The following is a 27,000-nucleotide window of genomic DNA, read 5'->3' as shown; positions in this document are numbered from 1 at the left end:
TCAGAGAAAGAAGTGGGTGTGGTCCCCGGACCCCGCGCCGCTCGAGGTCAGCCGATCACAGCGGGCCTTGTAGAGGTCCCGCTCCCGAGCCAGGCGGGCCACCTCGGCCCTCAGGGCGTCCAGCTGCGCGGCCAGACGGGCGCGCTCGGCCTCCAGCCCGCGCCGCTGCTGCAGCCGCTTGGAGCGACAGGCCTGCGCGTATCCGCGGTTCTTCAGCGTGCGGCGCCTCTGCTTCAGCCGCAGCGCCTCGTCGCGCCCGCAGCCCCGCAGCTGCCGGTTTAGCTCCCGCACCGACATGGATACCAGAGCCGCATCCGAAAACCTCTCAGCCAGCTGCGGAGGAACAACAGTGCAGGGACTTGGTTTCCCCACCCCAGGCTGGCCCAAGCCCTGGGAAGACTCCTCCCCAGGCTCGCATCTTTACCTGAATCCTTTCTCTTTTACAGAATCTGTCCCAAGCTAGACCCTACCCCAGGTCCCCGACAGATCTCCGGGGCCCGGCTGCCCCCCCCCCCATATGCAGGCCCCGCCTCCTGCGGGCAAGCTAGCCAATCGTGCGCCGTAACGCTTAGTATCCGCCCCTCCCCCCCACTCCTCTTGGCTAGCCACAGCCCCCCCTCCTCTTAGCTCCACGTGGACTCGAACCCGCACCCAGACAGGACTGGTCTTTCCAACACGCCCCTTTTCCCTGTCTGGAAGGCCACAACCCTGTGACCCTCAAAGGATTTAGATTATGCTTTAATGCCTGTGCTCAACACCCCCATCTGTGTCTATAATTAATAGGATGAGTCCCAATCCTTCCTGAGAAGGTTGGACCCAGGCGAAGTACGAATCCCTGACAAGGCCAACGTTAACTGCGGCCTTAACTGGGCTCCCTTCCACACCCCACCTTTGTTTACTTGTCATACTCCCTCCTCCTCGCTCTTTAATTTACAGCCCTTCCCCTTTTGATCCCCTTGTAATCTTCTCCCAGTTCCTCATGATTGAACCTACTCATTTCTCTGCATTTTTGGAAAAAAAAAAAAACACACATAGCTTTTTTTTTCCTATCTTATCTCTTCCAAGGGGCTTTCTTCCCTTTTCCTTCCCTTTTCAGTCCACAACCCTCTCCAGAAACTCTCTTGTCCTGGCGAGCATCTTCCCTCAGCTGGCCTCCCTATACCAGAGATCAGCTTGCTAATTACTCACCTGAGGATGCTGGACTCCTGTTTGCTCCAGGCTCCCTGGGTAGTAGCCATGGGGACCCTCCACAGGGACTGGGCCCTGACCCTGCAGCAGCTCCACAGCCTCATCAGGACTAAGCCCCAGCGCTTCCCCAGCTCCCAGTTGCTGCTGTAGTGTAGCCAACCAATACAGCTCCTCCAGGCCTGGCCGAGGGCCCTCCGTGGCCCCCACCATGCCTGGCTCACTGAAAGTGGGTGAAGGTGGTTCCGAGCTGTAGGGTGTAGAGCCCAGTGAGGGTGTAGGGAGTCCAGATCTCCCCTCAGAGGGCTCCCGCTTTACCTCAAACTTCATCAAGTCAAAGTCATTGACATATTCCATGGCCAGGGGACTGGGGGGCAATGCCATTCTGGGACTGGGCTGGGAGACTTGAGCCTGCAAGAAATAGGAAATATGGGCTGCCTGTCATCCACCCTCTTTTACCAAATCCCTCTTTCTCCAGAGCCAGAGTTCTGGAAAGCCAGAATAAAGATATAACCCTGTTCCCTCCAACCACCACTAGACTGAGGGCCACTCTTCAGGTAGCAAGGGACTCATGACAGATCACAGACAGCTGAAGGTCTGCAGGAGGGAAAAGACAACACAGCATCTCACTCCACTGGTACCACCGTGATCTTTGAAAAACAAAAGTGGTATGACCGTGATTTCAATCCTCTCAACACTAGACATGCTAAGAGATTCTGTCATCTCCAGAGGCACTAGTCCATTTACAAGCAATTAAAAATGTGCTTAATTAACTGTGTGTGTGTGTGTGCGTGTGCGTGTGTGTGTAAGTGTGTGTGGTGTTTTAAGACAGTGGGAAGGCATGTATGCTATGAATTCTAAGGTAAAGGATACTATACTATTACAATTGTATCTTTCAAAACCCTTAGGACAGTGTCTTAAATGTACAAGACTTTAGTGCACATTTGTTTTATGGATTAATCAATCAATGAATTGCTTTTACAGGAGCTTGAGACTTTCTAAGGGAAAAAGAAAAGTTCCTAGAACCAATTCTGAAAAGATCAGGATAGAATGGCCCCTATTTCATCTCAAGGCCAATCTCTCCAACAGGAGCCCACCATGACTGATCGGCCTCCTTCCATTCAGACCCTGCTATGTTCATACAACATAGTGCAGATCAAGTTTGCCTTTTTTTTTTTTTTTTTGTGGTCATGGGGCTTGAACTCTGGGCCTGGGCCCTGTCCCTCAGCTCTTTAGCTCAAGGCTAGCGCTCTACCTCTTGAGCCACAGTGCCACTTCCAGTTTTCTGAGTGGTTTATTGAAGATCAGAGTCTCACGGACTTTCCTGCCCAGGCTGGCTTTGACCCACAATCCTCAGATCTCAACTTCCTGAGTAGCTAGGATTATAGGCATGAGCCACCGGCTCCTGGCTCAAGTTTGCCTTCCTGACTTGCTTCTCCTTCTGTTCAGTGAGGGCAGTTAGACTTTGTAAAATCCCAGAGAGTGTTCTACAGGACACTAATTCTGAGCAGTACCAATAAAAAGGTCTATGCTCATACAATTTTAGACAGGACTTCTTCCTAGACTCCCTCTGGCAGACTCACAAAGTACAACACACATTCACCTGAGAAGTCACTCAGCAAACCATCTGTTTAACTTCAACAGACTGTCCCAAAGATGGCACCAAGGATCTCTCTGTGTGTCATTTCCCCTGCCCCCCACCTTTGTTACCAACTATAGAATTCATGTCAACCTGGGTAATCTCTATCTAGAGAACTTTAGAAATCCTTTCCAGCCTGCAAGTTGCAGCGGTAGCCTAACTCTCAATTACAACAACCCATTCCTCATTCCTAAAAGGGGCAGGACAGAGAGTGCTTATCCCCAAGGCTTAGACTCTGGCTCCCTCTCAATGTTCCAAGTCTAGCTAGACTGCTTTTCAGCCACATCTCAGTCCCCCAAGGTCTGACCAGAGTGATAGAAGGAAAACTGCCCCAGGGAAGAGTTGCTGCTTTCAATTAAAGGAATTGGTCCTAGCAGGAGGGAGATGGTGAGACATTGAGAGAGGTGTGCCAAAAGACCTGGGCACACAGAGATGAAATAAGTAGGGAAGGTTGCTTACCTTTCTGATATGATAGCAGCTAGGGTGTGAGTGAAGCAGGATACAGAAACGTGAAGCTTCTAGAAAGCAAGCAACAGAGAGCATATAGCAGGTAGCAGGGGAGGGAGTTGTACACGAGACACCTAACAGTCAGGTGGGTTCCAGACATACTCACTTTAAAGATGGCAGCGATGCTGTGGTCAGAGCCAGATGAGCACAGCTTCCTCCAAAACTGAAGGAGCCATGGAGCAATGCCTGGGACCCCTGTGCTTAGAACTAGGGGGGCTGTGGGCACAGAGCCTAAAGGGCCCTCTTAAAGGGCTAGCTCCTTGAGATCATCCGTGATGCTCAAGCCTTAGCCAATGAGGTAAAGGGATCATTTGCATATCGCATTGACCTGAAGGGTTAGAAGAAAGGGAGAAGAGTAGACAAGTATGACTGTTTTCAGTGAAGGGAAGCAGATATCTTTCCAAGTACATTTACTCATGGTTTGACTCATATGTACTTAGTTTTCTAATACAGAGAGCTACAATGACCCCAACCACTCTCCCTCTATGTGAACACAACCTCAACCCTCCACCATCCAAAGCTTGGGACTAGACAAACTCCAAGGGCTAGACAAACTCCAAGCAAACTCCCACCTTCCAGGGCTCTGTGCACCTCTTTAGTGTTCTTTACATTCTCTTATACCTACTCTTTCCTGTCCTGATAGGTCTGTTTCCTCTTCTCAAGTATCCTTATATTTCTGCTCCTTCTCAACCTCCACTTTGGCTGGCTTATGCCACTGCTGTCCCTCCACCCCCCCGATTATGTTAGCATAGAGATGAGAAACTTTTCCCATGGAGAACTTTCCACTCTTAAATAACCCAGCCCCAAATAGGAAAAGAGAGATTGAGGGAACTCAGGCTCCTTCTGAGCTGCCAAAAGATAGAGAAATCTAAATACCACTACTCTAATGGCTAACTTTCATAACTGCCCTCACAAGACCTGCTTCTCCTCACCTTTTCCCCATGTGTGTCCCTGTCTTCTCTCCTCTCTCATATATTATGGTTCCCAGATGGCTGGGGGGAGAAGAGGAGTGACCTACATTTTCAGCCTAATCTCCTAACACCTCTTAGAGCTATCATCCTCCAGTAGGAGTGCGAACAGAGATACTAGGAATTAGCTAAGGAGATATTTAAACCTGTCTGAAGCTGTTTAGGGTCTGTACAAGAATAGAACTCAGAAGTTAAAGGCTATTCCCTATTTTCTGAGGACACCTGGACACTCCCACTGAGTTAATGGGTCTTCTTTCCCAACTCACAGAGAGACCAGGATTTCTGTCCACCCTAAGGATCCTCAGTTACAAAAATTAGCTTGATCCAGCCTTGCGCATTAGGGAAGAGCTAGTCGATGCAAATTATTTAAGACGATAGTTTTCCAAGTATGATCCCCAGATCAGTAACTTCAGTCTTTCTCAGAGAGACATAAAAGACATAAAAAAATTCTCTAAACTCATCTCAAAATTATTGAATCAGAAACTCTAGGGATAGGACCTCATAGAAGGGCTATACTTTAACAAGTCCTCCTGGCAATTCTGACACAGTTTAAGAGACATTTGTCAACAGATGACTACATTCAGCCCAGCTTCCTTTGGTGTGTATATGAATGTGTGTGTACGTACACACACACATGTGGTTAGTCAGCTTTTTTTTTTCCAGTTGTAGGTTTTGAACTCAGGGCCTAGGCACTGAGCTTTTGTGCTCAAGACTAGCACTCTACCACTTTGAGCCACAGCTCCACTTATGGTTTTCTGGTAGTTAATTGGAGAGAAGAATCTCAAGGACTTTCCTGGCCAGGCTGGCTTTCAACTGTGATCCTCAGATCTCAGCCTCTTGAGTAGCTAGGATTATAGGCATGAGCTAGGGGTATCTGGCATTGTCAGTTGGCCTTTCATTACTATTATGATTTTGATATAGAGTTCATTCCAAAGGCTTAGATGTTAAAGGCTTGATTCCCAGCTGGTAGCACAATTAAGAGGTAACTGGATTGTGAAAGTGCTAACCTCCAGTAAGAGAATCAATTGATGTATTTATACCAAGTGAACTATTAAGAGGTAGGACCTCATTTGTGGAAATAAGTTACTAAGGTATACCTTTGGGGATATATCTTGTCTCCGGCCCTTGCTTTTTTTCCTCTGCTTTCTAGCCATCATAAAAGTGAACAGTTTTGTGCCACCATTTACTCTGCCCTGATATTTGGCCTTGTCTCCAGGCCAAGGACTAAAACCACTCCAAGTGTGAGGGGGGAAAAAACCTGTTCTCCTTTGTTGATACTGAGAGAAGGTAATACTCTTCTCTGGTATTTTGTCACAATGGTAAAGACAAACACAATTACTTATATCAAAAAACCTTGTCAGGCACCAGGGGCTCACTCATGTTATCTTACCTACTCAGGAAGCTGAGGGCTGAGGATCATGGTTTGAAGCCAGCCCAGATCGAAAAGTCCATGAGGCTCTTATCTCCAATTAAGCAGCAAAAACCAAAGGTAGAGCTGTGGCTTAAGTGATAGAGTACCAGCCTTAAGTGAAAAGACCAAATGAGACTGCAAGGCCCTGAGTTCAAGCCCCAGTACTAGCACAAAAAAAGAGAGAGAAAAGAAAAGAGAAATAAGCAACTTATAAAGAGTTCATTTTGACTTGCAAAATAGGCTCCTATCCATGATTGTTTGGCCCCATACCTTTTGGGTTTGTGGTGGGGCAGGAGCATTTGATGGAGTAAAGCTACTCACTTTGTGGATGGAACAATAGTAGGAGGACTTCACATCCCCTTCAAGAGCTCACCCCCAATGATCAGAAGACCTCTCACTAAGCTCCAACACTTTTTTTTTTGGGGGGGGGGTTCCGGTGGTGGGGCCTGAACTCTGGGCCTGGCCACTGTCCCTCAGCTCTTCAGCTCAAGGCTAGTGCTCTACCACTTGAGCCACAGCGCCACTTCTGGCTTTTTTCTTTTTGCTTATGTGGTGCTGAGGAATCGAACCCAGGGCCTCAGGCATGCAAGGCAAGCTCTCTACCACTGAGCCACCTTCCCAGCCCAAAGCTCCAACTCTTAAGAGTTTCCACTGCCTCTCAAGAGTATCAAGCTGAGGGCTAAAACTTTAACACATAGTCATCTGGGGGACATTTAACATCCAAACTATGAGACATCCTTTCTCCACACATATTAGAAGACCTGGATCAGATGACATCACTTTCTTCCCATGCCTGGGTCTCCATTTTGTGAATCAGAGTCCATGGTCATCATTTAAATAGAAAGGCTTCTATTAAGCCAGGTCTAGTGACTCATGCCTCTAATTCCAGCTATTCAGAAAGCAGAGGTAGGAGAATTACAATTTGGAAGTCATTCAGGGCAAAGTTACTGACTCACTATCTCAAAAAATTAATATATGTATGTATGTGTATATATAATGTAATATATGTGTATGTATACACACACACACACACACACACACACACACACACACACACACACACACACACACACACCCCAAAAGGGTGGGGAGTATGACTCAAGTGGTAGAGAGACTGCCTAGCATTGTTAGACCCTGGGTGCAATCTCTAGAACTTCAACAGAAGGAAAAGGAGAGGGAAGATTGGGGAAAAGAGAAAGGAGGTAGAGGGAGGGAAGAAGAAAGAGAAAAGGGGAAGAGGGGAAGAAGAGAGAAGAAGAAGGAATGGAGGAGAAGGAGAAGAAGAAGAAGAGGAAGAGGAATTAAGAAGGAGGAAGAAGAGGGGAGGAGGGTAAGGAAAAGAGGGGAAGAGGGTCAGGAAAGAAAGGGAACATGGAAGGGTAGGAAAGGGGGGGAGGAGGGAAAGAAGATGAAGGAAGGAATCAGTGTTGTTTTCTCAGAAAAAAAAAAAGGCTCAAAGCCTAGGAACCAGCCACAAAATGGGAATTCGGATCATGGGATCAGGGAACCCCACACCATGCATATGCAAGACAGCTCAAAAATGGGCACCCAAATAGCTAGAACTTCCCTGAAGAAACAAGAAATAGAAAATGTTGAGAGCATCCCCTTTCTCATGCCATAGCCTGGCCAGACACTTGCCCCCAGTGGGCAGCTGTCAGGCCTGCCTTGATCCTCTTGTTTACTGGAGGGCTCAAAGCCGAGGTGGGAGGACTAAGCCGTTAAGGGACTAAGAGAGTCAGACTAAACAAGCTCAGGCCAATTGAGCCTCTCACTCCAGGTGAGACCAGGCACAGGGAACCAGGGAAAGGCATCAGGACAGTAAAGACTGGGCTCAGGCCTGAAGAGAGGACCCAGGGCCCACTGAGGAGAAGCTATAAGCAGGCAGTGGGGATCCAAGAGGCAGAGCTCATCCCAGCAATACTAAAGGAAGAGAAATAAAGAGACTGAGACATATGGAGACAAGGAAGTAGAGATGAAAAGATGAAGCCAAGGTGAATTCCAGGAATGATGGTTTTAAAAGAAGAAGCCAGACAAGGAGACTAGCTAAGGAAGCTGTAGGTGTTACCCTGGCACAAGAGATAGAACATACCATGTACTCTATGGAGCTATAGGTTAAAGGGAACAGAAAGATGTCACAGAAATGATGAGAAGAGGGTCATGGGGAACTAAGAAGAGAATGAAGACCAAGAAGAGAATGAAAGACAGCTAGAGAGGTAGGTAAGAGCAAGATCCTAGAACAAAAGGGGCCAGATGAAAGTGGCTCTCACCTGTAATCCTAGCTTCTCAAGAGACCAAGATCTGGGCTGGGAAGGTGGCTCAGTGGTAGAGCGCTTGCCTCGCATGCATGAGGCCCTGGGTTCAATTCCTCAGCACCATATAAGCTAAAAGGAAAAAAAGCCAGAAGTGGCGCTGTGGCTCAAGTGGTAGAGCGCTAGCCTTGAGCTGAAGAGTTGAGGGACAGCGCCCAGGCCCAGAGTTCAGGCCCTACGACTGGAACCAAAAAAAAAAAAAAGAGAGACCAATATCTGAAGATTACAGTTCAAAGTCAGTCTGGACAGGAAAGTCCTTGACACTCTTACCTCCAATTAACCACCAAAAAAGAAAATAAAGCAAGAAGTGGAACTGTAACTCAAATAGTAGAGCAAAAAAAGCTAAGAGACAGCACCCAGGTTCAGTGTTCAAGCCCCAGGACACCTCCACACACACACAGACATAGATACACACAGACTCACAGACACACACACACAGACACACAAAGTTGTAGAAGAAAGTGAACAGTGAAGGGCATGGTAGTATATACCTGTAATCCCAGCATTTGGGAGGCAGAAGCAAAACAATCAAGAGTCAGAACCCAGCCTGGGCTACATAGTGAATTCCAGGCTAGCCAGGGCTATATAGTGAGACCTTGTCTGAAAAAAAATGAAGGGAAGGAAGGCAGAAAGGAGAGGGGAGAGGGAAAGAGCAAAGGAAACAAAGGGCTGGGCTCATGTCTATAATTCTAGCTACTTAGGAAGCTGAGGTATGAGGATCGAGGTTTGAAGTCAGCCTGAGAAGGAAAATCCATGAGATTCTTTTCTCTAACTAATCACCCAAAAGCCAGAAGTGTTAAGTCTTGAGTGCTTGAATAACAACACTCAGGCCCCAAGTCCAAACCCTAGTACCAGCACAAAAAGAAGGAGGAGGAGAAGGAAAAGAAGAAAGAAGAGGAAGAGGCAAAATAGGAAGGGGGGAGAGGGAAGGGGAACAAAGAGATCATCCAGCTACAGAAAAAGAGCCCCATCTTCTCAGATTCATATTCCAGATATCTAGGAATGTCCTGCCTGAAGAGCCCAAGCCTATTTCTAAAGCTTGGACATCTTTCCTGATTTTCTTTGCTACCGGTGGACCACAGCACTAATGCACAAATCCATAGGTTCAAAGGATGACCAAGAGGTGAGTGCTTGCAGAAGGTTGTTGGGATGGGCAGATGAGAAGGACTTGTGTTTGCATACAGAGCTCCCTCACAGTCAGAGATGGCATCCGAGTAGGAAGGGAAGTGGTCCCGGTTAAGGGCCAGGGAATGAAAGGTGCCTCACCTCACACCACCACATTCTGGTGGAGAATTCTGAGGATTCCAGGTAAAGTCGAAGTCATCTTCCAGACCCGTATTATGCATATGATTTGACAAGGAAAAAAAAATAAAAGAAACCTGTTTTGCTTAAGTTTATTATCTTGAGCTATACATTTAAATATTTTCTTTCATTTTATTGGGTCCCAATAACTGAGGCTTGAACTCAGGGCCTCATACTCTCACTTGGCTTTTTTACATTAAGACTGGCACTCTACCACTTGAGCCATACCTTCACTTAGAGCTCTCTGCTGGTAAATCGAAGATAAGATTCCCATGGACTAAGCTGGGCGCCAGTGGCTCACACCTGTATTCCTAGCTACTCAGGAGGCTGAGATCTGAGGATTGAAGTTCAAAGCCAGCCTGGGCAGGAAAGTCTGTGAGACTCTTATTTCCAATAAACCACTAAAAAACCAGAAGTGGCGCTGTGGCTCAAGCAGTAGAGCACTCGCCTTGAGCTGAAGAGCTGAGGGATAGCGCCCAGGCCCAGAGTTCAAGCCCCACGACCAACAACAACAACAACAAAAAAAGAGTCTCATGGACCTTTCTTCCTGGTCTCGCTTTGAACTGGAATCCTCAGATCTCAGCATCCTGAGTAGCTAGGATCAAGTGTGAGCTACCAATACCCAGCAGTTTTAAACACAAGCTTTGTGATCTCTATTTGTATTCTTTGTATTCTTGCCCTAGGCTTTCTCTATGTGTGTTAGATATGTACCTACACTAAATAACCCCCCATACACCCACATCTGCACTCTTCTTTACCCAGGATGGCCTCAAACTCCTTTGCTTATATTCTCCTATGGAACTGGGACTATAAGATAGAAGAGTGCTATGAAGAAGGGCAGAGTGCTATGAGCTTTGATTTTAATGAAGATGAGATCTTCATGGAGTCAGGGAGGGAACAAATGTGATACTGCAGGGACAAGTTGCCTAAGGAAGTTACATTATACGGAGACTAGTCTAGTGAATAAAAAGTGACCATGCTTGCAGGCTTCAGGAGTGGCACAGGCAAACCTGAGACAGAAAAGAGATAAACAATGTAGTCAGAGAGCAGAAAGCAAAGAGGCAGGAAAGAATGGTCATAGTTGAGATTGGAACAGTGTGAAGCTACTACAGGATTGTCCGTGGAGACAAAATATGATAAGGTTTGTGTGTAAAAAGATCATTTCAGAGCCAGGTGCTGGTGGTTCATGCCTGTAATCCTAGCTACTGAGGAAGCTGAGATCTGAGGATCATGGTTAGACTTATCTCCAATTAACTACCAGAATATCAGAAGTGGAGCTGTGGCTCAAAGTGATAGAGCACTAGCCTTAAGTGCAAAAGCTCAGAGAGAGTTCCCAAGCCCTGAGTTCAAGCTCCATGTCCAACCAAAAACAAAACAAAACAAAAAAAAAAGAATAATTTCAGGACTTTCTTTGTGGAGAACAAAGAAGTTAGATGGGAAGTTAATGCAGTATCCATGTTGAGTTTGAGGATATGTCAAATTGGTAATTACACCAGAATGTGGTAGTGATAGAAGAAGCAGCTTTTGGCTATTGTCACTGAACTAAGACTATTTCTCTTCCCTCCTCTGATGCCATCTTGGATTACCAGTGCGTATGCAAGCAAATATGTGAACTCCCATCTACCCATCCCCACTGATGTTTAAGTAGCTGGTTGGAGAGGACTTTCTTTCTTTATCTTTCTTTTTCTTTCTTTCTTTCTTTCTTTCTTTCTTTCTTTCTTTCTTTCTTTCTTTCTTTCTTTCTGTTTCCTTCCTTCCTTTCTCTTTCTTTCTTTCTTGCTTGCTTGCTTGCTTTCCTTCTTTCTTCCTTTTTTTTGCCAGTCATGGGGCTTGAACTCAAGGCTAGGCACAAACCCTGAGCTTCTTTTTGTTCATAGCTAGCACTTTACCACTTGAGCCACAGCACCATTTCCAGCTTTTTAGGTATTGAATTGGAGATACAATTCTCGTGGACTTTTCTTTAATCCACAATCCTCATGTTTCTGCATCCTGACTAGCTAGATTATAGGTGTGATCCACTGGCACTTTCAAGTGGGATTGAAGAGAGGGAGAAGTGGGGCTGGAGAGAGGGAAAAGATGAATTGTATTTCAGGTGCTAGCAGCTAATTCCAGAGCTGTGGAGCTGGGATGAACCTTCAGAATCATCACATATTTAAATAAGAGGATGGATTCTATACCTCTGTAACAACCAGTTATAGACATACATTGCGCTTGAGCACACATTGCTTGTGCCAGTAGTACTTCTGGTCAACCATAGTCCCAAAGTATTAAATGGTAACTTCCAAAGCTGTTCACCTGTAATCCTAATTATTCAGGAAGCTGAGATTGGAGGATTGAGGCTTGAAGCCAGGCTGGCTTCAAATCAATGAGATTCTCATCTCAAAAGTAACCACCAGAAAGATAGCAATGGAGCTGTGGCTCAAGTCGTAGAGCATCAGCCTTGAGCTAAAAGCCTAAAAGACAAAGACCAGGCCCTCAGTTCAAACCCTAGTAATGGCACACACACACACACACACACACACACACACACACACACACTCACATGGTAAATTCCATCCAGGAAATGGAAACAAAAGGCTTTTGTTTTGTTTTCTTTTGTTTTGTCTTGTCCATTTATCTGTCTTTGGGAGGGCAAGGGGGACACAGAAATGGAGGGACAAGACAAAGAATGAACAAATGCAGGAGTGGTATTCACCAGCCCCTATGTTGAAAATGAACTATACAACTTGTATGTGGGGACTGGAGGAAAAAACTGGGAGAGAACGAGGGAAGGAATGGCATTGTCAAAAAAAGAAGTATACTCATTACCTGAGCTATGTAACTGTAACCCCTCTATATATACCTTTGTAATAACAATAAAAGAAGAAACTTCACAAAAGGTAAATTCCAGAAATAAATCATTCATAATTTAAAAATTCACGCGATTCTTAGTAATATGATGAAATCTCACACTTTCATGCCCTGCTCATTAGTCATCCTGTAGGCCTCTGCATCCACACTGTACATACACCTGCCCATTAGTCACTTAGTAGCCATCTCAGCAGATCTATGGTGGTATTGCAGTACTTGTGTTTATGTAACTCTTGTTTTACCTAATAATGGCTACAAAGTATAAGGCTAGTAATGTTGGCAGATGATGATTCTGACCTATCATCAGAAGATCAATAGTAGCTTAGTGTTACATCAGTGTCTCACTTTCCCTTATTTCCATTATCACAAGAAGGGAAAGTACAATACAATGAGATACTTTGAGGGCTGGGAAGGTGGCTCACTGGTAGAGCGCTTGCCTTGCATGCATGAGGCCCTGGGTTTGATTCCTCAGCACCACATAAGCAAAAAAGAAAAAAGCCAGAAGTGGCGCTGTGGCTCAAGTGGTAGAGCACTAGCCTTGAGCTGAAGAGCTGAGGGAGAGCAGCCAGGCCCAGAGTTCAGGCCCCACAACTGGACCAAAAACAAAAAACAATGAGACACTTTGAGAGAGCTGATATTTATGTAATTTTTATTACAACATATTGTTAGTTACTTTATAATTGTTGTTATTGTTATTCATCTCTTATTATGCCTAATTTACAAATTAAACTTTATCTTAGATATGTATGTATAGGAAAAAGTTCATTTCTGTATGGCTTGGTACTAATCCCCAGTTTCAAGTATTCAGTGAGAGTCTTGGGATGTACCTCCTCACCAGTAGGTTCATGTCAGCTTCTAAGACAATGAAGCAACTCATTCCTAAAGATGGGGTCAGGCACTGCCCACGGGGTCCATTGCAAGGGGTCTGTGAGACATGAAAAACACCAAAAGGTCTCTAGGAAAGAGAAACTGCAGGCTAAGGAAGTGCTTATCACACCCTGCCCCCTGGTGGTACTCACTGGACACTTGGCTAACCGATGGACCAGGCTGGGTATTGGGAAGGAACACGAATGTGGTAAATAAGAGGGAATCAGCAATGCAAATCCTGTCAGGATCCTCTGGATCAATTTGTCTAAAGTTAAGAGGGAAATAAGGTTGGAAAAGATTCAGAAATGTGAGACTCATTCATTTTTCAATTCCACCACCACTTTATCAAGTGCCTATGATAGGCCAGATATGGCTAGGTCAGACAAAATAAAAACAAAACTAAAATATTTGGGGTGGCGGGGGGGGGGGGGGGGGGGGGGGAGGCTGGGAAGGGGTGGGAAGGGGAAACAAAGGAGGAGGCTACAATGCTTGATAAGAAATGTACTCATTATCTTGCCCATGTAATTGTAACCCCTCTGTACAGTATTTTCACAATAAAAAATAAATTTTAAAAAAACTAAAATATTGTTCTTATAGGAGAAAAAAAAGGTAAACGGGGGTGGGAGGTGAGGAGTGGGGGGGGGAGCCAAATTACCTAAGACATTGCATGTCCAGTGATAAGAAGCCTTTTAAGGCTTGTAAGCTTAATAGTGTTAGAAAGTTTGGGGTTTTTTTTTGGGGGGGGGTCCGGTTGTGGGGCCTGAACTCTGGGACTGGGCACTGTCCCTCAGCTCTTTAGCTCAAGGCTAGCGCTCTACCACTTGAGCCACAGCGTCACTTCCAGCTTTTTTCTTTTTGCTTATGTGGTGCTGAGGAATCGAACCCAGAGCCTCACGCATGCAAGGCAAGAGCTCTACCATTGAGCCACCTTCCCAGCCCCTAGAAAGTATTTTTTAAGGATAAATCAAGAGAACAAAATTGCAGTGGGGTAGGATGGGGAACAGGGTAAAAATACTCAAAAGATTCAGATTTTATTTCTCTTACTGACCAGATGTGCCTGGAGCAAATAGTATAATCTCTCTAGGCCAGAGTCTATATCTAGAAAATAGAGTTGTTGTGAAGCTGAATGAGATCATGCAGGCAAAGAAGCTGGCACAGGGCCTAGTTCCTCCTATCCATGCCATAAATGTATTCTTCTCTCTTAACTCTCCAAAGTGAGCAAATATGCACAGTGGGTGGAGAATGGCTTAGTAAAGGGAGAAGAGGTGGTGTTTGAGAGACAGGAGGACAAGAAGTACCCTGGAAACCATCACCTTCAGCAAGGTGAGAGTTAAGCCTTAGATCAGGTATGGGGATAGACATGATTTGAGAGCTGAGTACACATTCAAAGTTCCGGGTATCTCATTAACTATGGAGGATAAGAAAACAATAGTCCAGGCTGATTAAACTTGTCTTGGAATAGCTGGTTACATAGTGGTACCATTTATTGACATAGTGAACCATGAAAGTGTTGGGTGCTGGTGGCTCATACCTGTAATTCTAGCTATCCAGGAGATCTGAGGATTGCAGTTCAAAGCTAGCTTGGGCAGAAAAGTTTGTGAGACTTCTATCTCCAATTAACTAGAAAAAAGAAAAAAAAAAAGCTATGAGTAGAGGTATGTGGGTCAAGTGGTAGAGTATCAGCCTTGGGTGGGAAAAATCTAAGTAAGAGCCCCAGGCCCTAAGTTCAAGTTTCAATATGGGCACCAAAAGCAAAACCATGATAGGAGCAAGTGCAGAATTACCGACAAAATCATGACCTTCAGAAGGCCAACCATGTGCCATTATGTGCATGCCTTTAAGCCTAAAGAGTGGCCAAGAGGCAATGGTTTGTGGTAGAATGGGTAAGAACAGAGGATGGATGCAGTGCTGGGAGAGGTCCAAATACATATAGGCAGTTGAGTGAAGGCTGAAGCCTAGATGGGAAGAATTGGAGACCTACTTCACACAGATGGAGGCCAGCTCTCTTGACACTATGTTACAACACAGAACTCTGAAAATTGTGAGAATCAAAAAAATTTCTATGTCAGAACAATGAAATCTGTTGAAGGGGGAAGTGGAAATAAGGGAAAGTGATAGAGGAGATTGAGTTTGCTCAATGTATGCATGTATTGTATGCATGTATGAAAATGTCCTCATGAAACCCCTTTGTACAATTAATGTATGCTAATAAGAAATGAACATTTTTGGGCTGGGAAGGTGGCTCAGTGGTAGAGCACTTGCCTTGAGGCCCTGGGTTCTATTCCTCAGCACCACATAAGCAAAAAAAAAAAAAAAAAAGCTGGAAGTGGCGCTGTGGCTCAAGTGGTAGAGCACTAGCCTTGAGCTGAAGAGCTGAGGGACAGTATCCAGGCCCAGAGTTCAGGCCCCACGACTGGACCCAAAAAAAATAAAAGAAATGAAAATTTTGAAAGAATGAAAAGATTATTTTTATTGTAAGCAACAGAAACCCACTTAAAATTAGCTTGAGGAAGAGAAGAAACGTATTAATTCCTCTAACTTAATTCAGAAACCTATTGCACTCCCTGGGTCTGCTCTGTCTCAGGTAAGTTTCTGCTTTGGAATGACCAACAGACACCAGCAGCTTCAGGCCTATACTCTACCAGCTCAGCAAACCTAGCAGGAAAAAAAGCTCATTTCTTCAGATGTCAGAAAAAGAAAAGAAAAGTTTCCAGATGAAAAAAATCTGTTGCCCAGCCCTGAACATACTTCAATGTTGTGGCCAACATGAGGAACACACAAACTGGCTAAGGTAACAGCCTACCCCCAAGGGGAGTGAGGTCAGATCCACATGGCCTCACAGATTCAGGAGATGTTTTCCTAAAGAAAAACCAGAAACTGGAGAGCGTGTGGAACAGATGCCCACCATATCAAATTGCATGTCATTTGGGTCCAAATGTCTACAGACACCACTTGAGAAATTTCCTGAAAGCTTTATGACAGTGGCTGGGCAAGGAAGAATAAGTTCCCCAGGGGGAATAGAGAGAATAACCAAATCAGAGGTCAAGGAACAGTCCTTGGGTGGAAAGACTTCAATTTCTTGGTAAGAGAGAAGAGCACCCTAAGTAGGAGGGAAACAAGCAAAGTTTTTAGGAGTAGGGGATTAAAAGGACTTTCCTTTTGGGACCCTTGGAAACCAAAAGGCCTGGGGCTGGGAGTGTCCAGTCCTCAGGAAGATCTAAAAAGGAAAATGCCATTTCTCGACCTTCTAGATGTATAGGCTCAGAGAGCTCCCGCCCCTGGCCTCGCCCCTCTTTTCTAGCTTGTTTGCCACTCGGTGTCTCTCTTTCGTAGCCATCCATTTTCCTAGGAGCAAGAGCTCTCGAAGTTACATCAGGAGCGGGGTGGCGTGGCAGGCGGAGGGGCGGGGTCTCGGTGTGGGCGTGTCCGTGGGCGGGCCCTGGGTGGACCCAGGCCTCCAATGGGAGCGGTGGGCTTTGCGGTACCAAGTAGGGTTGGGGCAGCGGCTAAGCAGGCCTGGGCCGGGGAACCAGACCCTGGGGATCTGTGGAGCCTACCAGCGGGGCGGAGAAAAGCGGCTAGGTTCCGCCCCGTGCCTGCCCGCCTGCGTTTTAAGCGCCTCCCGCCCCGCCTCCGCTCCCGCTCGCTTAGCCGCACTCCCTCCTTCCCCCGCCCGCCCTCCTTATCTCCCCGACTCCGCTGGGTTCCTGTGGCCACCCTGCAGCCCCCACCCAGGTGCCATGGCTGCTGTGTACCGCCCCGGCCTGCGGTGAGTGTCCCCCAGCCCGGGGCCCACCCGCACGTCCCGCCGTGCTCGCCCCCTTGGGGTTGCATCCCCGGAGGAGGCCGGCGGGGTGACTGATGCTCGGTCCCGACCCCACGGGTGCTGCGTGCCTCCCGAGTCCGTCACCCTGGGTTTCCTCGTTTCCACCCGCCCCTACCCCTCCCTTGCTGGCTTGTCTGCTCGCGCGGTCTCCATCTGCCGCTCAGAACTTCCTCCCCCTTCTTGCTCGGCCTTGTGTCTCCTAATATGCCCCGGTCCTTCTTCCGGGCCCCCGCTGGGCTCCCCCAAGGCTAATGAGGAGCTGTGGGGTCATGGGGCCAGAGGGCATGGAGTCTCTGGGGCCTGAGCTCAGAGCTCCCTCAAGAAGGTGGAAGGTAAACATCCTTTCCCCGCCTCCCCCAACTGGAACCTGGCGGGAAGCCCAGTGCAGCCGGAGGGACCGGGCCCGGGGAGGGAGGGGAGCAAGATGGAAAGGGGGGAAGGGGAAGGGCGAGGGACTTGAGGACCAAGTGGCAGTCTTTTCTGTCCGGCAGGCTTCTTCCTATCTAGGCCTGGAGCTCAGCTCAGTCTCCTCTGTTATCTCTGTAGCCCTGCCCGCCCCCCCCCCGCCGCTTCACCCCTGCTTTTGTTCCAGTGTCAGATCTGACCCCATTATCTCTCACCTAACAGCCCAGGGGAATGGTCTCTTGAAGATAGGGAGAGGGTCTTAGGAAGACCAGAGGAGGATGTGGGGGCTTCACAAGAGATAACCACAGCCAGCTTCCAAGTGAAGAAAAGCTCTCAAGACTCTGCCTTTTAAATTAATGCACAGAGAGAACTCCGGAGCCCTTGTTGGGATAGAGTGGGCATCTATCCTGCCCCGATGGCTGGAAACCACCCCAGTCAGGCCACTCTCCCACATCCATTACCTACACCTTCTCCCTCCCTTCCCCGAGCTTATATATAACCTCTGATCTGAGTTTCCTCCAGTCTGATGTTGCATCCTGCCACCAACCTAGCTCTCTAGACACGTGGCTTCAGGAAAGAGAGACAGGGGATGCACAGGCTTGTGCCATGCTATTGTATGCTGCTTGGGTGTCTGGGAGGTGAGGCTTTGGTATTTGAAGAGGCTAACTTTTCTTAGCCTTTGCTCTCTGGGTCACTCTACAGGTGGAAGCCAATTAGAGCAGACCTTATTTCTCTCTTCTAGGATGGTGATAGGATAAGCAATACAGGGACTCTTGGGAGTCATCAACCCCAACCAATGACACTCATTTTCAAATGGGCAGCCTTTCACGTAGCTGAAAAATTCCTACCCAGTGGGAACATTTTAGATAGTCATTGTTGATCCAGATGGACAGCAACAGATCTGGTACCCCAATGTCCAACCACCTACCTCTGTATAAGAAACTAATATCAAAACCTGGCACTGGAACAGGATTGTACCATCACACAGGCTAGATTGTTTGCTTGAGGCTTTCACAGTCTTACAGCATTCACACTGGGAAAGAAAGATAAAAACAGCTGTTATTTAAAAAAAAAAAAACCTACTTGTGAATGGAAAATACATGGACAAAGCTTTAAACCAGACACGTGCAGCTCTCACTTGCACACAATTTCTTGCCACTTGGGCCAGAGGGCACCTGATCATTTCTTTTCTTCTCTTTTCTTTTTTTTTTTTTGGACTAAAATGTAAAAATTGAGGCTAGGTACTGATGGCTCACACCTGTAATCCCAGCTACTCAAGAGGCTGAGATCTGAGGATCATGGATCAAGCCAGCCTGGGCAGGAAAGGCTGTAAGACTCTTACCTGTAAATAATTACTAAAAAGCCAAAAGTGGAGCTATGGTTTAAATGGTAGAGTGCTAGCCAGCAGCACAAAAATAAATAAATATTAAAATTAAAAATGCACATGTGAAATACCATAGTGAAACCTCTTGCTACAATAAGAGGGGGGAGTTGGTTATAAGTAGGAGGAGGGAGAGAGAATATAGAGATGAATTATGGCATAAAGTACCTGTTTGTACTTTACATATATATGTGAAAATTGAACAATGTAACTTGTTGAAATTGTATTTTAAGGAGAGAAGAAGGGATGAAAGATGTAGAGATATTATGTGTATGTATGGAAATGTCACAATAAAATCCCCTAATTTATGCTAATAAACAATTGATAAATCAAATCACAAAAAAATTGATTTAAAAATAAATATATCCCATGAATCTCATCTACTCGGGGCTAGAAGGGTGGCTCAGTGGTAGAGTGTAAGCATGAGGCCCTGGGTCCAATTTCTCAGCACCGCATAAGCAGAAAAACTGGAAGTGGTGCTGTGGTTCAAGTGGTAGAGTGCTAGCTTGAGCCGAAGAGCTGAGGGACAGTGCCCAGGCCCAGAGTTCAGGCCCCACAACCAACAACAACAACAACAAAAATCTCATCTACTCTATAAACATAGACCAGGCATAGGCTACACATGCAATAATATTATGCTTTTCTATAGCCAGGTTATGTGCCTTTATGCTCACTGTCTATACTTACCCTTGCTACCCAGGAAATAGGCATTTTATGCCTTAAAAAGGCCACAAGCTGGGACTGCAATGTGGCTTAGCACTAGATTGCTCTCCTAGCATTCATGAAGCCCTTGGTTCAATTCCTCAGCACCAAATAAACAGAAAAGGCCAGAAGTGGCACTGTGGCTCAAATGGTAGAACACTAGCCTTGAGCACAGAGAGGGTCAGGGACAGGTCCTAGGCCCTGAATTCAAGCCTCAAGACCAGCCAAAAAAAATAATAATAATAATTGCCACAAGCTGTATGTAATCTAAACCCTTCCACATGCCAACTCCAATCTGCTTTTCATGGGTCCTTGCACCCAGATATACTTTAACATGCCCCCCCAGATTTTAACATGCTCCACAAACTTTCCATCTTCCCTGCCAAACACTTGTCTACCCTCCATGACAGCTAGCTGGCTCATTGCCTCCCTCTTTCTTCTCTAGCAGGCTGAGCTGGCACAAGCTGAGCCCCTGGTGCTGGAAAACATGCCGCAGCCTCCAGAACCTGCATGTGCTTAGTGGAGATCTGGGCCAGCTCCCTGCTGGAGTTCGAGACTTTGTGGAGCGCAGCGCCCGTCTGTGCCAACCTGAGGGCATTCACATCTGTGATGGGACAGAGGCTGAGAACACTGCCATCCTGGCCTTGTTGGAACACCAGGGCCTTATCCGAAAGCTCCCCAAGTACAATAACTGGTAAGCCTTGAGCCCAGACACCACTCAGTTGGGAGCCACTACTTGGACTGAGGTCAATTGGGTTCTTCATGACAAAATTACATATAATTAAACCATCCCAATAGGATGAACAAAAAAAGAGAGCTCAGGGGCAAACAGACTAAGGAACTGCGATTAGTTGATGTTTTCATACAGAATGAAGATGCTAATACAAATAAGAACCCTTGCTCTTCTTTTTTTTTCCTTTCTCCTTACCAAGTAGGGAGCATTTGCCAAGGACAGCCTTGGGGAATCACCTCTTAGACAGGACAAAGCCTAGAGGAAGGGAGGGAAATGTGATTGGATAGGAAAAAGTAAAGCCAACAGAAGACATGAAGTCAAAGTTGGCCTTGGAAAGTGAGTTTGAGAATGAGAGACCTGCTGGGCACCATCTTCCTGACAATCCCCTCTCCCCCAGCTGGCTGGCCCGCACAGACCCCAAGGACGTGGCACGAGTAGAAAGCAAGACTGTGATTGTAACTCCTTCTCAGCGGGACACTGTGCCCCTCCCGGCTGGTGGGGCCCATGGACAACTGGGCAACTGGATGTCCCCAGCTGAATTCCAGCAAGCAGTGGATGAGAGGTTTCCGGGCTGCATGCAGGGTAACCAGGGCAGGGACCCAGAGGCAGGGGCACTGAAGGTATAACCAAGTTTGGAACTCTCCATCCAGGTGACTTTGCCTCCACAGGCCGAACCATGTACGTGCTTCCATTCAGCATGGGTCCGGTGGGCTCCCCTCTGTCCCGCATCGGGGTGCAGCTTACGGACTCAGCCTACGTAGTGGCAAGCATGCGTATTATGACCCGGTTGGGGATTCCTGTGCTTCAGACCCTGGGAGATGGGGATTTTGTCCAATGTCTACACTCTGTGGGTCAGCCCCTGACTGGCCAAGGTGAGCACCTTCCCTAGCCAGGGGAAGACACAAAGACCTTCTACTCAGAGGGAACCCCAAATCCTACTAATCCATAGACCCTGAGAACCTGTCCCTATGAAATTCTAAGCATTTAGACCCAGGGGAAAATTCTAGGTTTTGAGTGAGACTGTGTTTGAAGAGCAGTTTGCACAGATTGAAAAAAACTCAGTCTCCATGTCCAATAAGAGACATGAGAACCGATGGGTATTGAAGCTAGGAGCTTTGTCTCATCCAGCCAAAGCTTTGACCCTTCCAGCCTCTGACAGCCCCAATTCCTAATGTCACTGCCAGTAGCTCTATAACTCCATTGTCCCCAGGGGATCCAGAGAGCCAGTGGCCATGCAACCCAGAAAAAACCCTGATTGGCCATGTGCCAGACCAGCGGGAGATCGTCTCCTTCGGCAGCGGCTATGGTGGCAACTCCTTGCTTGGCAAGAAATGCTTTGCCCTACGGATCGCTTCTCGCCTGGCCAGGGATGAGGGCTGGCTGGCGGAGCACATGCTGGTGAGGCCTGGTGAGGAACTGGGCAGTTGTGGGAAACAGGCCAGAAGCAGGGCTTAGCCAGTCTGCCTCAGCCTTGCCTCTTTCCTACCACGTGCCAGGCTGGTGGTTAGAGACTCTGCTAGAATGCCAGAAGCTTAGACCCAGACTGATGAACACTGCTACCTCAGGCCTGGTGGCAGAGTGGTACACCTGTTTGGTGAATAAATATTTCCCTCTCACTAGCTGTCCCTCCCCATGCAGATGATGACCTCTTCTTGGTCCCTCTGTCCCCACACACAGATTCTGGGCATCACTAACCCTGCAGGGAAAAAGCGTTATGTGGCAGCTGCCTTCCCCAGTGCCTGTGGCAAGACGAATCTGGCCATGATGCGGCCCACACTGCCAGGCTGGAAAGTCGAGTGCGTGGGGGATGACATCGCCTGGATGAGGTTTGACGATGAAGGTGAGGGGCCCTCAGATCACACTTTTGATCCTGGCTCCAGTGTTCCTAGTGACCAATGTCAGTAAGAACCCTGCCCCATACCCAAGTAGCCTGGCCATCCCAGAGACAAAAGAACCTTTCCCTGTCAAACCCAGGATCCAAGGAGGGGTAGGATTCCAAGGAAGGGGACCCAACTTTTCCTGGTTGGTCCTTCCTTTCTTTAATTTCTCATCCTGCCCAGGTCGACTGCGGGCCATCAACCCAGAGAATGGTTTCTTTGGAGTGGCCCCTGGAACCTCTGCTACTACCAACCCTAACGCCATGGCCACAATCCAGAGCAACACTCTTTTCACCAATGTGGCTGAGACCAGTGACGGTGGTGTATACTGGGAAGGCATTGACCAGCCTCTTCCACCTGGCATCACTGTGACCTCCTGGCTGGGCAAACCCTGGAAACCCGGTATGTGGGATGAGGGATTTGTGACACAGGCTCCAGGGCTTAGTACCTAAGTACCTAAATGATGGAAAGAGCCTTCTCTACAACCCCTAGCCAATTTCTGGACCTTTGGAAGCCACAAGTTCTACTGATCATTGGTCTGAGTATTTTCATAATTACTTAACTTTCAGGTTTTTCCCACCAGTAGACAGGGGATTATTATAGTACTCTTCTCAAAGATTATTGGAGGAATAAATTAAATAACATTAAGGGGGGACTAGCATGATGTTGAACATATAGTAGATACATAATAATAACTATAAGTTGAAATTAGAAAAAAGGAAGAGGAGCTGAGCATCAGTGGCTCACACATATAATACTAGCTACCCAGGAGGCTGAGATCTAAGGACCACAATTCAAAGCCAGCCCAGCAGGAAGGTCTGGCGCTGTGGCTAAAGTGGTAGAGTGCTCACCTTGAGCTGAAGAGCTGAGGGACAGCACCCAGGTCCAGAGCTCAAGCCCCACGACCACCAATAAAAAAGAAAAAAAGGAAGAGGAAAGGCTATTTTGAAACTTGTTACTGTACTCAAAATACAATGGAGCCAGTGGTGGTGGCTCATGCCTGTTATCCTAGCTACTAATGAGTCAGATCTGAAGATGGTGGTTCAAAGCCAGCTGGGGCAGAAAAAGAGACTCATCTCCAATAAACCAGCAGAAAACCATAAGTGGAGGTATGGCTCAAGTGGTGGAGTGCCATCCTTGAGTGAAAAGCCAAGTTAAAGCACCAGGCCCCTGAGTTCAAGCCTACACACACACACACACACACACACACACACACACACACACACACACACACACACACACACACACACACACACACACACACACACACACACACACACACACACACACACACACACACCACAATAGCATTTGACCCATTTGGAAAAGCCAAGTTAAAGCACCAGGCCCCTGAGTTCAAGCCTACACACACACACACACACACACACACACACACACACACACACACACACACACACACACACACACACACACACACACACACACACACACACACACACACACACACACACACACACACACACACACACACACACACACACACACCCACAATAGCATTTGACCCATTTGGAAAGGGCCTCTTCCTCTGTCTAACCCTCCTTTTGCTACATTGTCTCTCCATACATTATAGCCACTGCTAAAGACCAGTATTGTTACCCTCAACCTATCCCTGTCCCTCCAACACCAATATCCCAAACCTTCTTCCACACTGAATCAGACTAGTGCACTGAATCAGACTAGTGTCTTTCTTACTCTTTCCCAGAAGCTATTTCTCAACTATGACATTTCTGAGGTGCCTTGGAGTCCTAGCCTTCCTCCAGCATTGCATTCTGGACCATCAACTGTGCCCAAAAATCTAGAAACCGAGGGGTGAAAACAAAGAAAGCATGGCAGGGGAGGGTGGCCTGTGGTCATTGAAGCCTGCATCTCTCCTCAGATAATCACCTCCATTTTTTCCTAACACCATTATTAAGCTCCTTACAACCTTCCTACCCAACTGAGAAATCTGAGAGACTTTAATCTTTCCTCACAGGCTAGTTCCCTAACCCTTTCATCATCTCAGAATTCAGAGGTATAACTAGGGCATCTTGGACCCAGCTTCAGTTTCCAGAGCAATAGATAACCTGTGCTAAGATCCTATGTTCAGAGCTAATGACAGATGACTCTTCTCTGAGATAGAAGGCAGGAGGTGGGGGTGAGGGTAGGAGTGTTGCCTCTGTACTCTCCCCATCCCTCGAACAGGCCAGTAACATCCATGTGCACATTCAGGGCACTTGAAAGCACTGGGTATTGTGGGCACCTAAGGTTATATTCCTGTTGGAGGACCTCAAGCCCTAACTACTATTCCACCAGGGTCAAAGTAGACCCAGGGAAATCACTAAAACTATTTTCTTTAAAATCTATTCTTGCTGGGCACTAGTGGCATGCCTGTAATTCTAGCTACACAGGAGGCTGAGATCTGAGGAGCCCAGTTGGAAGCTATCCTGAGCAGGAACATCCATAAGACTTTTAACTCCAATCCACCACCAGAAAGCTGTGGCTCAAGTGGTAGAGTGCCAGCCTTGAGTGAAAAAGCCAAGGGACAGTGCCCAGGGCCTGATTTAAAGCCCCAGACCACTACAAAAAAAAAAAAAAAAAAAAAAAGAAAGAAAGAAAGAAAAGAAACAAATTCCTGTTGGCATTTGCTGACAGGAAATAGATCAATCTGCTGATGGAAAACTAATCCCTGGAAATACTGACCTGACACTCTCATTTTTTGCTTTAGATTTGAGAAATAATTGTGTAAGTAAAGTTTCTAAGGAAACTATTATAACCTTATGCCATAATCTTTCCCCTTTCCCATGACTCCCAGTTAATACCAAGTGCCTATAGTCGAAATACACATCCTGCCAAATCCAATTCCTTTCCCTTTTTTTTTTTCTGGTAGTACCATTAGGATCCTGTCCTAATTCCTTTGTCCCTACTCCTTACTCTGTGAGGTTGTAGTAGCTAATGAGGAAAAAAATGTAAGAATTGTGTACACATGTGTGTTAAGGGTGGACATGACCTTGGAAGTAATGTATTTCCTCTGTATTTCCTTCTGTATTTCCTCTACCAGGTGACAAGGAGCCCTGTGCACATCCCAACTCTCGCTTTTGTGCCCCTGCTCATCAGTGCCCCATTATGGATCCAGCCTGGGAGGCCCCGGAGGGAGTCCCCATTGATGCTATAATCTTTGGAGGCCGTAGACCCAAAGGTAAAACAAAATGTGGGCTCTGTGCCTTCCTGGTAAAGGGTCTTGCTCTCTGTCGGGCCCATTGCTTTCCTATAGAAAGCTCAGGGAGCCTCAGCATAGATCTAGCTTGCGATATCTGTCTTCAGAGTTCTCCTCCTGGTGAATGCAAAATTTGGAGGAAACATGAGTTATGGAAACATCCTTAAGGGAGAGAGACTGAGAAGCAAGATCTTCAGAAGGGAAGGAATGAGGATCCAAAGGAAATGACTGTATGTGACCCTGTTCATTGGTATTCTAGGGGTACCTTTGGTATATGAGGCCTTCAACTGGCGTCATGGGGTATTTGTGGGTAGTGCCATGCGCTCTGAGTCCACTGCAGCAGCTGAACACAAAGGTGAGCACACATTCCATTTCTCCCTTCCTGCAAAAGCCCACATTACCTGCTTTCTCCCTTTCTTCCTTTTTTTTTTGGGGGGGGGGGGGGGCGGGGGTCAGTAGTGGGTCTTGAACTCAAGGCCTGTGCACTGTCCCTGGCGCTCAACCACTTTGAGCCACAGCTCCACTTCTGGTTTCCTGGTGGTTAATTGGAGATTTAGAGTCTCATAGCTTTTCCTACTCCAACTGGCTTTGAACTTCAGTCTTTAGATCTCAGCCTCCTGAGTAGCCAGGATTACAGATGTGGGCCACCAGCACCCCACCTTCCTCCCTTTCTGAACAGACCTTCCTCTTGCCCATCCCTGAAGTCTTCAGCTGCCCCACACCCTTTCCTTCTCTTCACTTTCCCTAAGGATATTCCAGAGCTGAATTTTTCATAACTCCCTCCAACTGGATTCAGGGTACCCTACCCCCAGAAAGGAAGAAGATTCCTTACCCACCCTTCTCCCCGTCCTAGGGAAGGTCATCATGCACGACCCATTTGCCATGCGGCCCTTTTTCGGCTACAATTTTGGGCGCTACCTGGAACACTGGCTGAGCATGGAGGGACATAAGGGAGCCCAGCTGCCCCGCATCTTTCACGTCAACTGGTTCCGGCGTGATGAGGCAGGCTACTTCCTGTGGCCAGGCTTTGGGGAGAATGTTCGTGTGCTAGACTGGATCTGCAGGAGGTTAGAGGGGGAAGAAAGTGCCCAAGAGACACCTATTGGGCTGGTACCAAAGGAAGGAGCCCTAGACCTCAGTGGCCTCAAAGCCATAGACACCACTCAGCTGTTATCAGTCCCCAAGGACTTCTGGGAGCAGGAGGTTTGTGACATTCGCAGCTACCTGACAGAGCAGGTCAACCAAGATCTTCCCAAAGAGGTGTTGGGTGAGCTGGAGGCCCTGGAAGGGCGTGTGGGCAGAATGTGACCCAGGACTCCAAACTAGCAAGACAACATAGCACCTCCATCTGGAAATAGATGGCTTCTAAGATCCTAGGAACCCCTAGACTTAGAGGAAATATGGGCAACTTGTTATTAACTATAATATCTGAGTGCCATGAGACCAGGCCATAGTCCTTCCCCCACAAACTGTTGAATAAGAGATATCACTTATTTTATACAACATTTGTACTGTTTTCATTTCCCAACCATCTTCACATGCTTTCCCAGTGGTCTCACCAGAGGTCTTAAAAAGGTGGGAGCTTCAGCAGACAACTCAGTACAGTGCTAAAACGTGTGTGTGTGTGTGTGTGCCTGTGTGTGTCTGTGTCTGTGTGTCTGTGTGTGTCTGTGTGTGTGTCTGTGTGTGCCTATGTGCCTGTGTGTGTACCTGTGACTATACTGGGGCTTGAACTCAGGGCCTGGTGCTGTCCCTTAGCTTTTCCACTCAAGTACTCTACCACTGGAGCCACAATTCTGCTTCTGGCTTTTTGCTCATTAACTG

At 47.1% G+C, this 27,000-nt stretch overlaps 2 protein-coding genes across 4 annotated transcripts; one reads left to right on the top strand and one right to left on the bottom strand.

Moving 5' to 3' along the window:
- On the bottom strand, positions 1-1,569 carry Nrl (neural retina leucine zipper). 2 transcript variants are annotated; one of them, XM_042686481.1, is made up of 2 exons: positions 1,189-1,569; positions 1-333 (listed from the first exon to the last, which is right to left on the bottom strand). In XM_042686481.1, the coding sequence occupies exons 1-2, from the start codon at positions 1,567-1,569 to the stop codon at positions 1-3; spliced, it is 714 nt and encodes a 237-aa protein (XP_042542415.1). The 2 variants fall into 2 exon arrangements, with proteins under 2 accessions (XP_042542415.1, XP_042542416.1); XM_042686482.1 differs by having other exon boundaries at positions 1,504-1,569.
- A 15,092-nt stretch (positions 1,570-16,661) lies between these two features.
- On the top strand, positions 16,662-26,679 carry Pck2 (phosphoenolpyruvate carboxykinase 2, mitochondrial). Of its 2 annotated transcripts, none has more exons than XM_042686461.1 (10): positions 16,662-16,807; positions 19,801-20,046; positions 20,483-20,667; positions 20,754-20,957; positions 21,296-21,483; positions 21,763-21,925; positions 22,146-22,364; positions 25,021-25,158; positions 25,436-25,531; positions 26,030-26,679. In XM_042686461.1, the coding sequence occupies exons 1-10, from the start codon at positions 16,779-16,781 to the stop codon at positions 26,482-26,484; spliced, it is 1,923 nt and encodes a 640-aa protein (XP_042542395.1). In that variant the 5' UTR covers positions 16,662-16,778; the 3' UTR covers positions 26,485-26,679. The 2 variants fall into 2 exon arrangements, with proteins under 2 accessions (XP_042542395.1, XP_042542394.1); XM_042686460.1 differs by having other exon boundaries at positions 16,663-16,807; positions 19,798-20,046.
- The last annotated feature ends 321 nt before the right edge of the window (positions 26,680-27,000 follow it).

This window comes from Dipodomys spectabilis, unplaced genomic scaffold (assembly GCF_019054845.1).
Source record: "Dipodomys spectabilis isolate Male_0828 unplaced genomic scaffold, ASM1905484v1 ptg000097l, whole genome shotgun sequence".
Taxonomy (NCBI): Eukaryota; Metazoa; Chordata; class Mammalia; order Rodentia; family Heteromyidae; genus Dipodomys; species Dipodomys spectabilis.
This window is presented reverse-complemented; position numbering and strand designations above follow the sequence as displayed.

Coding starts and splice junctions, on each gene's coding strand:
- Nrl (XM_042686481.1), bottom strand. CDS start 1,569: ATGGCATTGCCCCCCAGTCCCCTGGCCATGGAATATGTCAATGACTTT. Junction 334..1,188: donor CAGGAGTCCAGCATCCTCAG/GTGAGTAATTAG, acceptor GTTCCTCCGCAG/CTGGCTGAGAGGTTTTCGGA.
- Pck2 (XM_042686460.1), top strand. CDS start 16,779: ATGGCTGCTGTGTACCGCCCCGGCCTGCG. Junction 21,484..21,762: donor GGCTGGCGGAGCACATGCTG/GTGAGGCCTGGT, acceptor CCCCACACACAG/ATTCTGGGCATCACTAACCC. Junction 25,532..26,029: donor TGCAGCAGCTGAACACAAAG/GTGAGCACACAT, acceptor TCCCCGTCCTAG/GGAAGGTCATCATGCACGAC.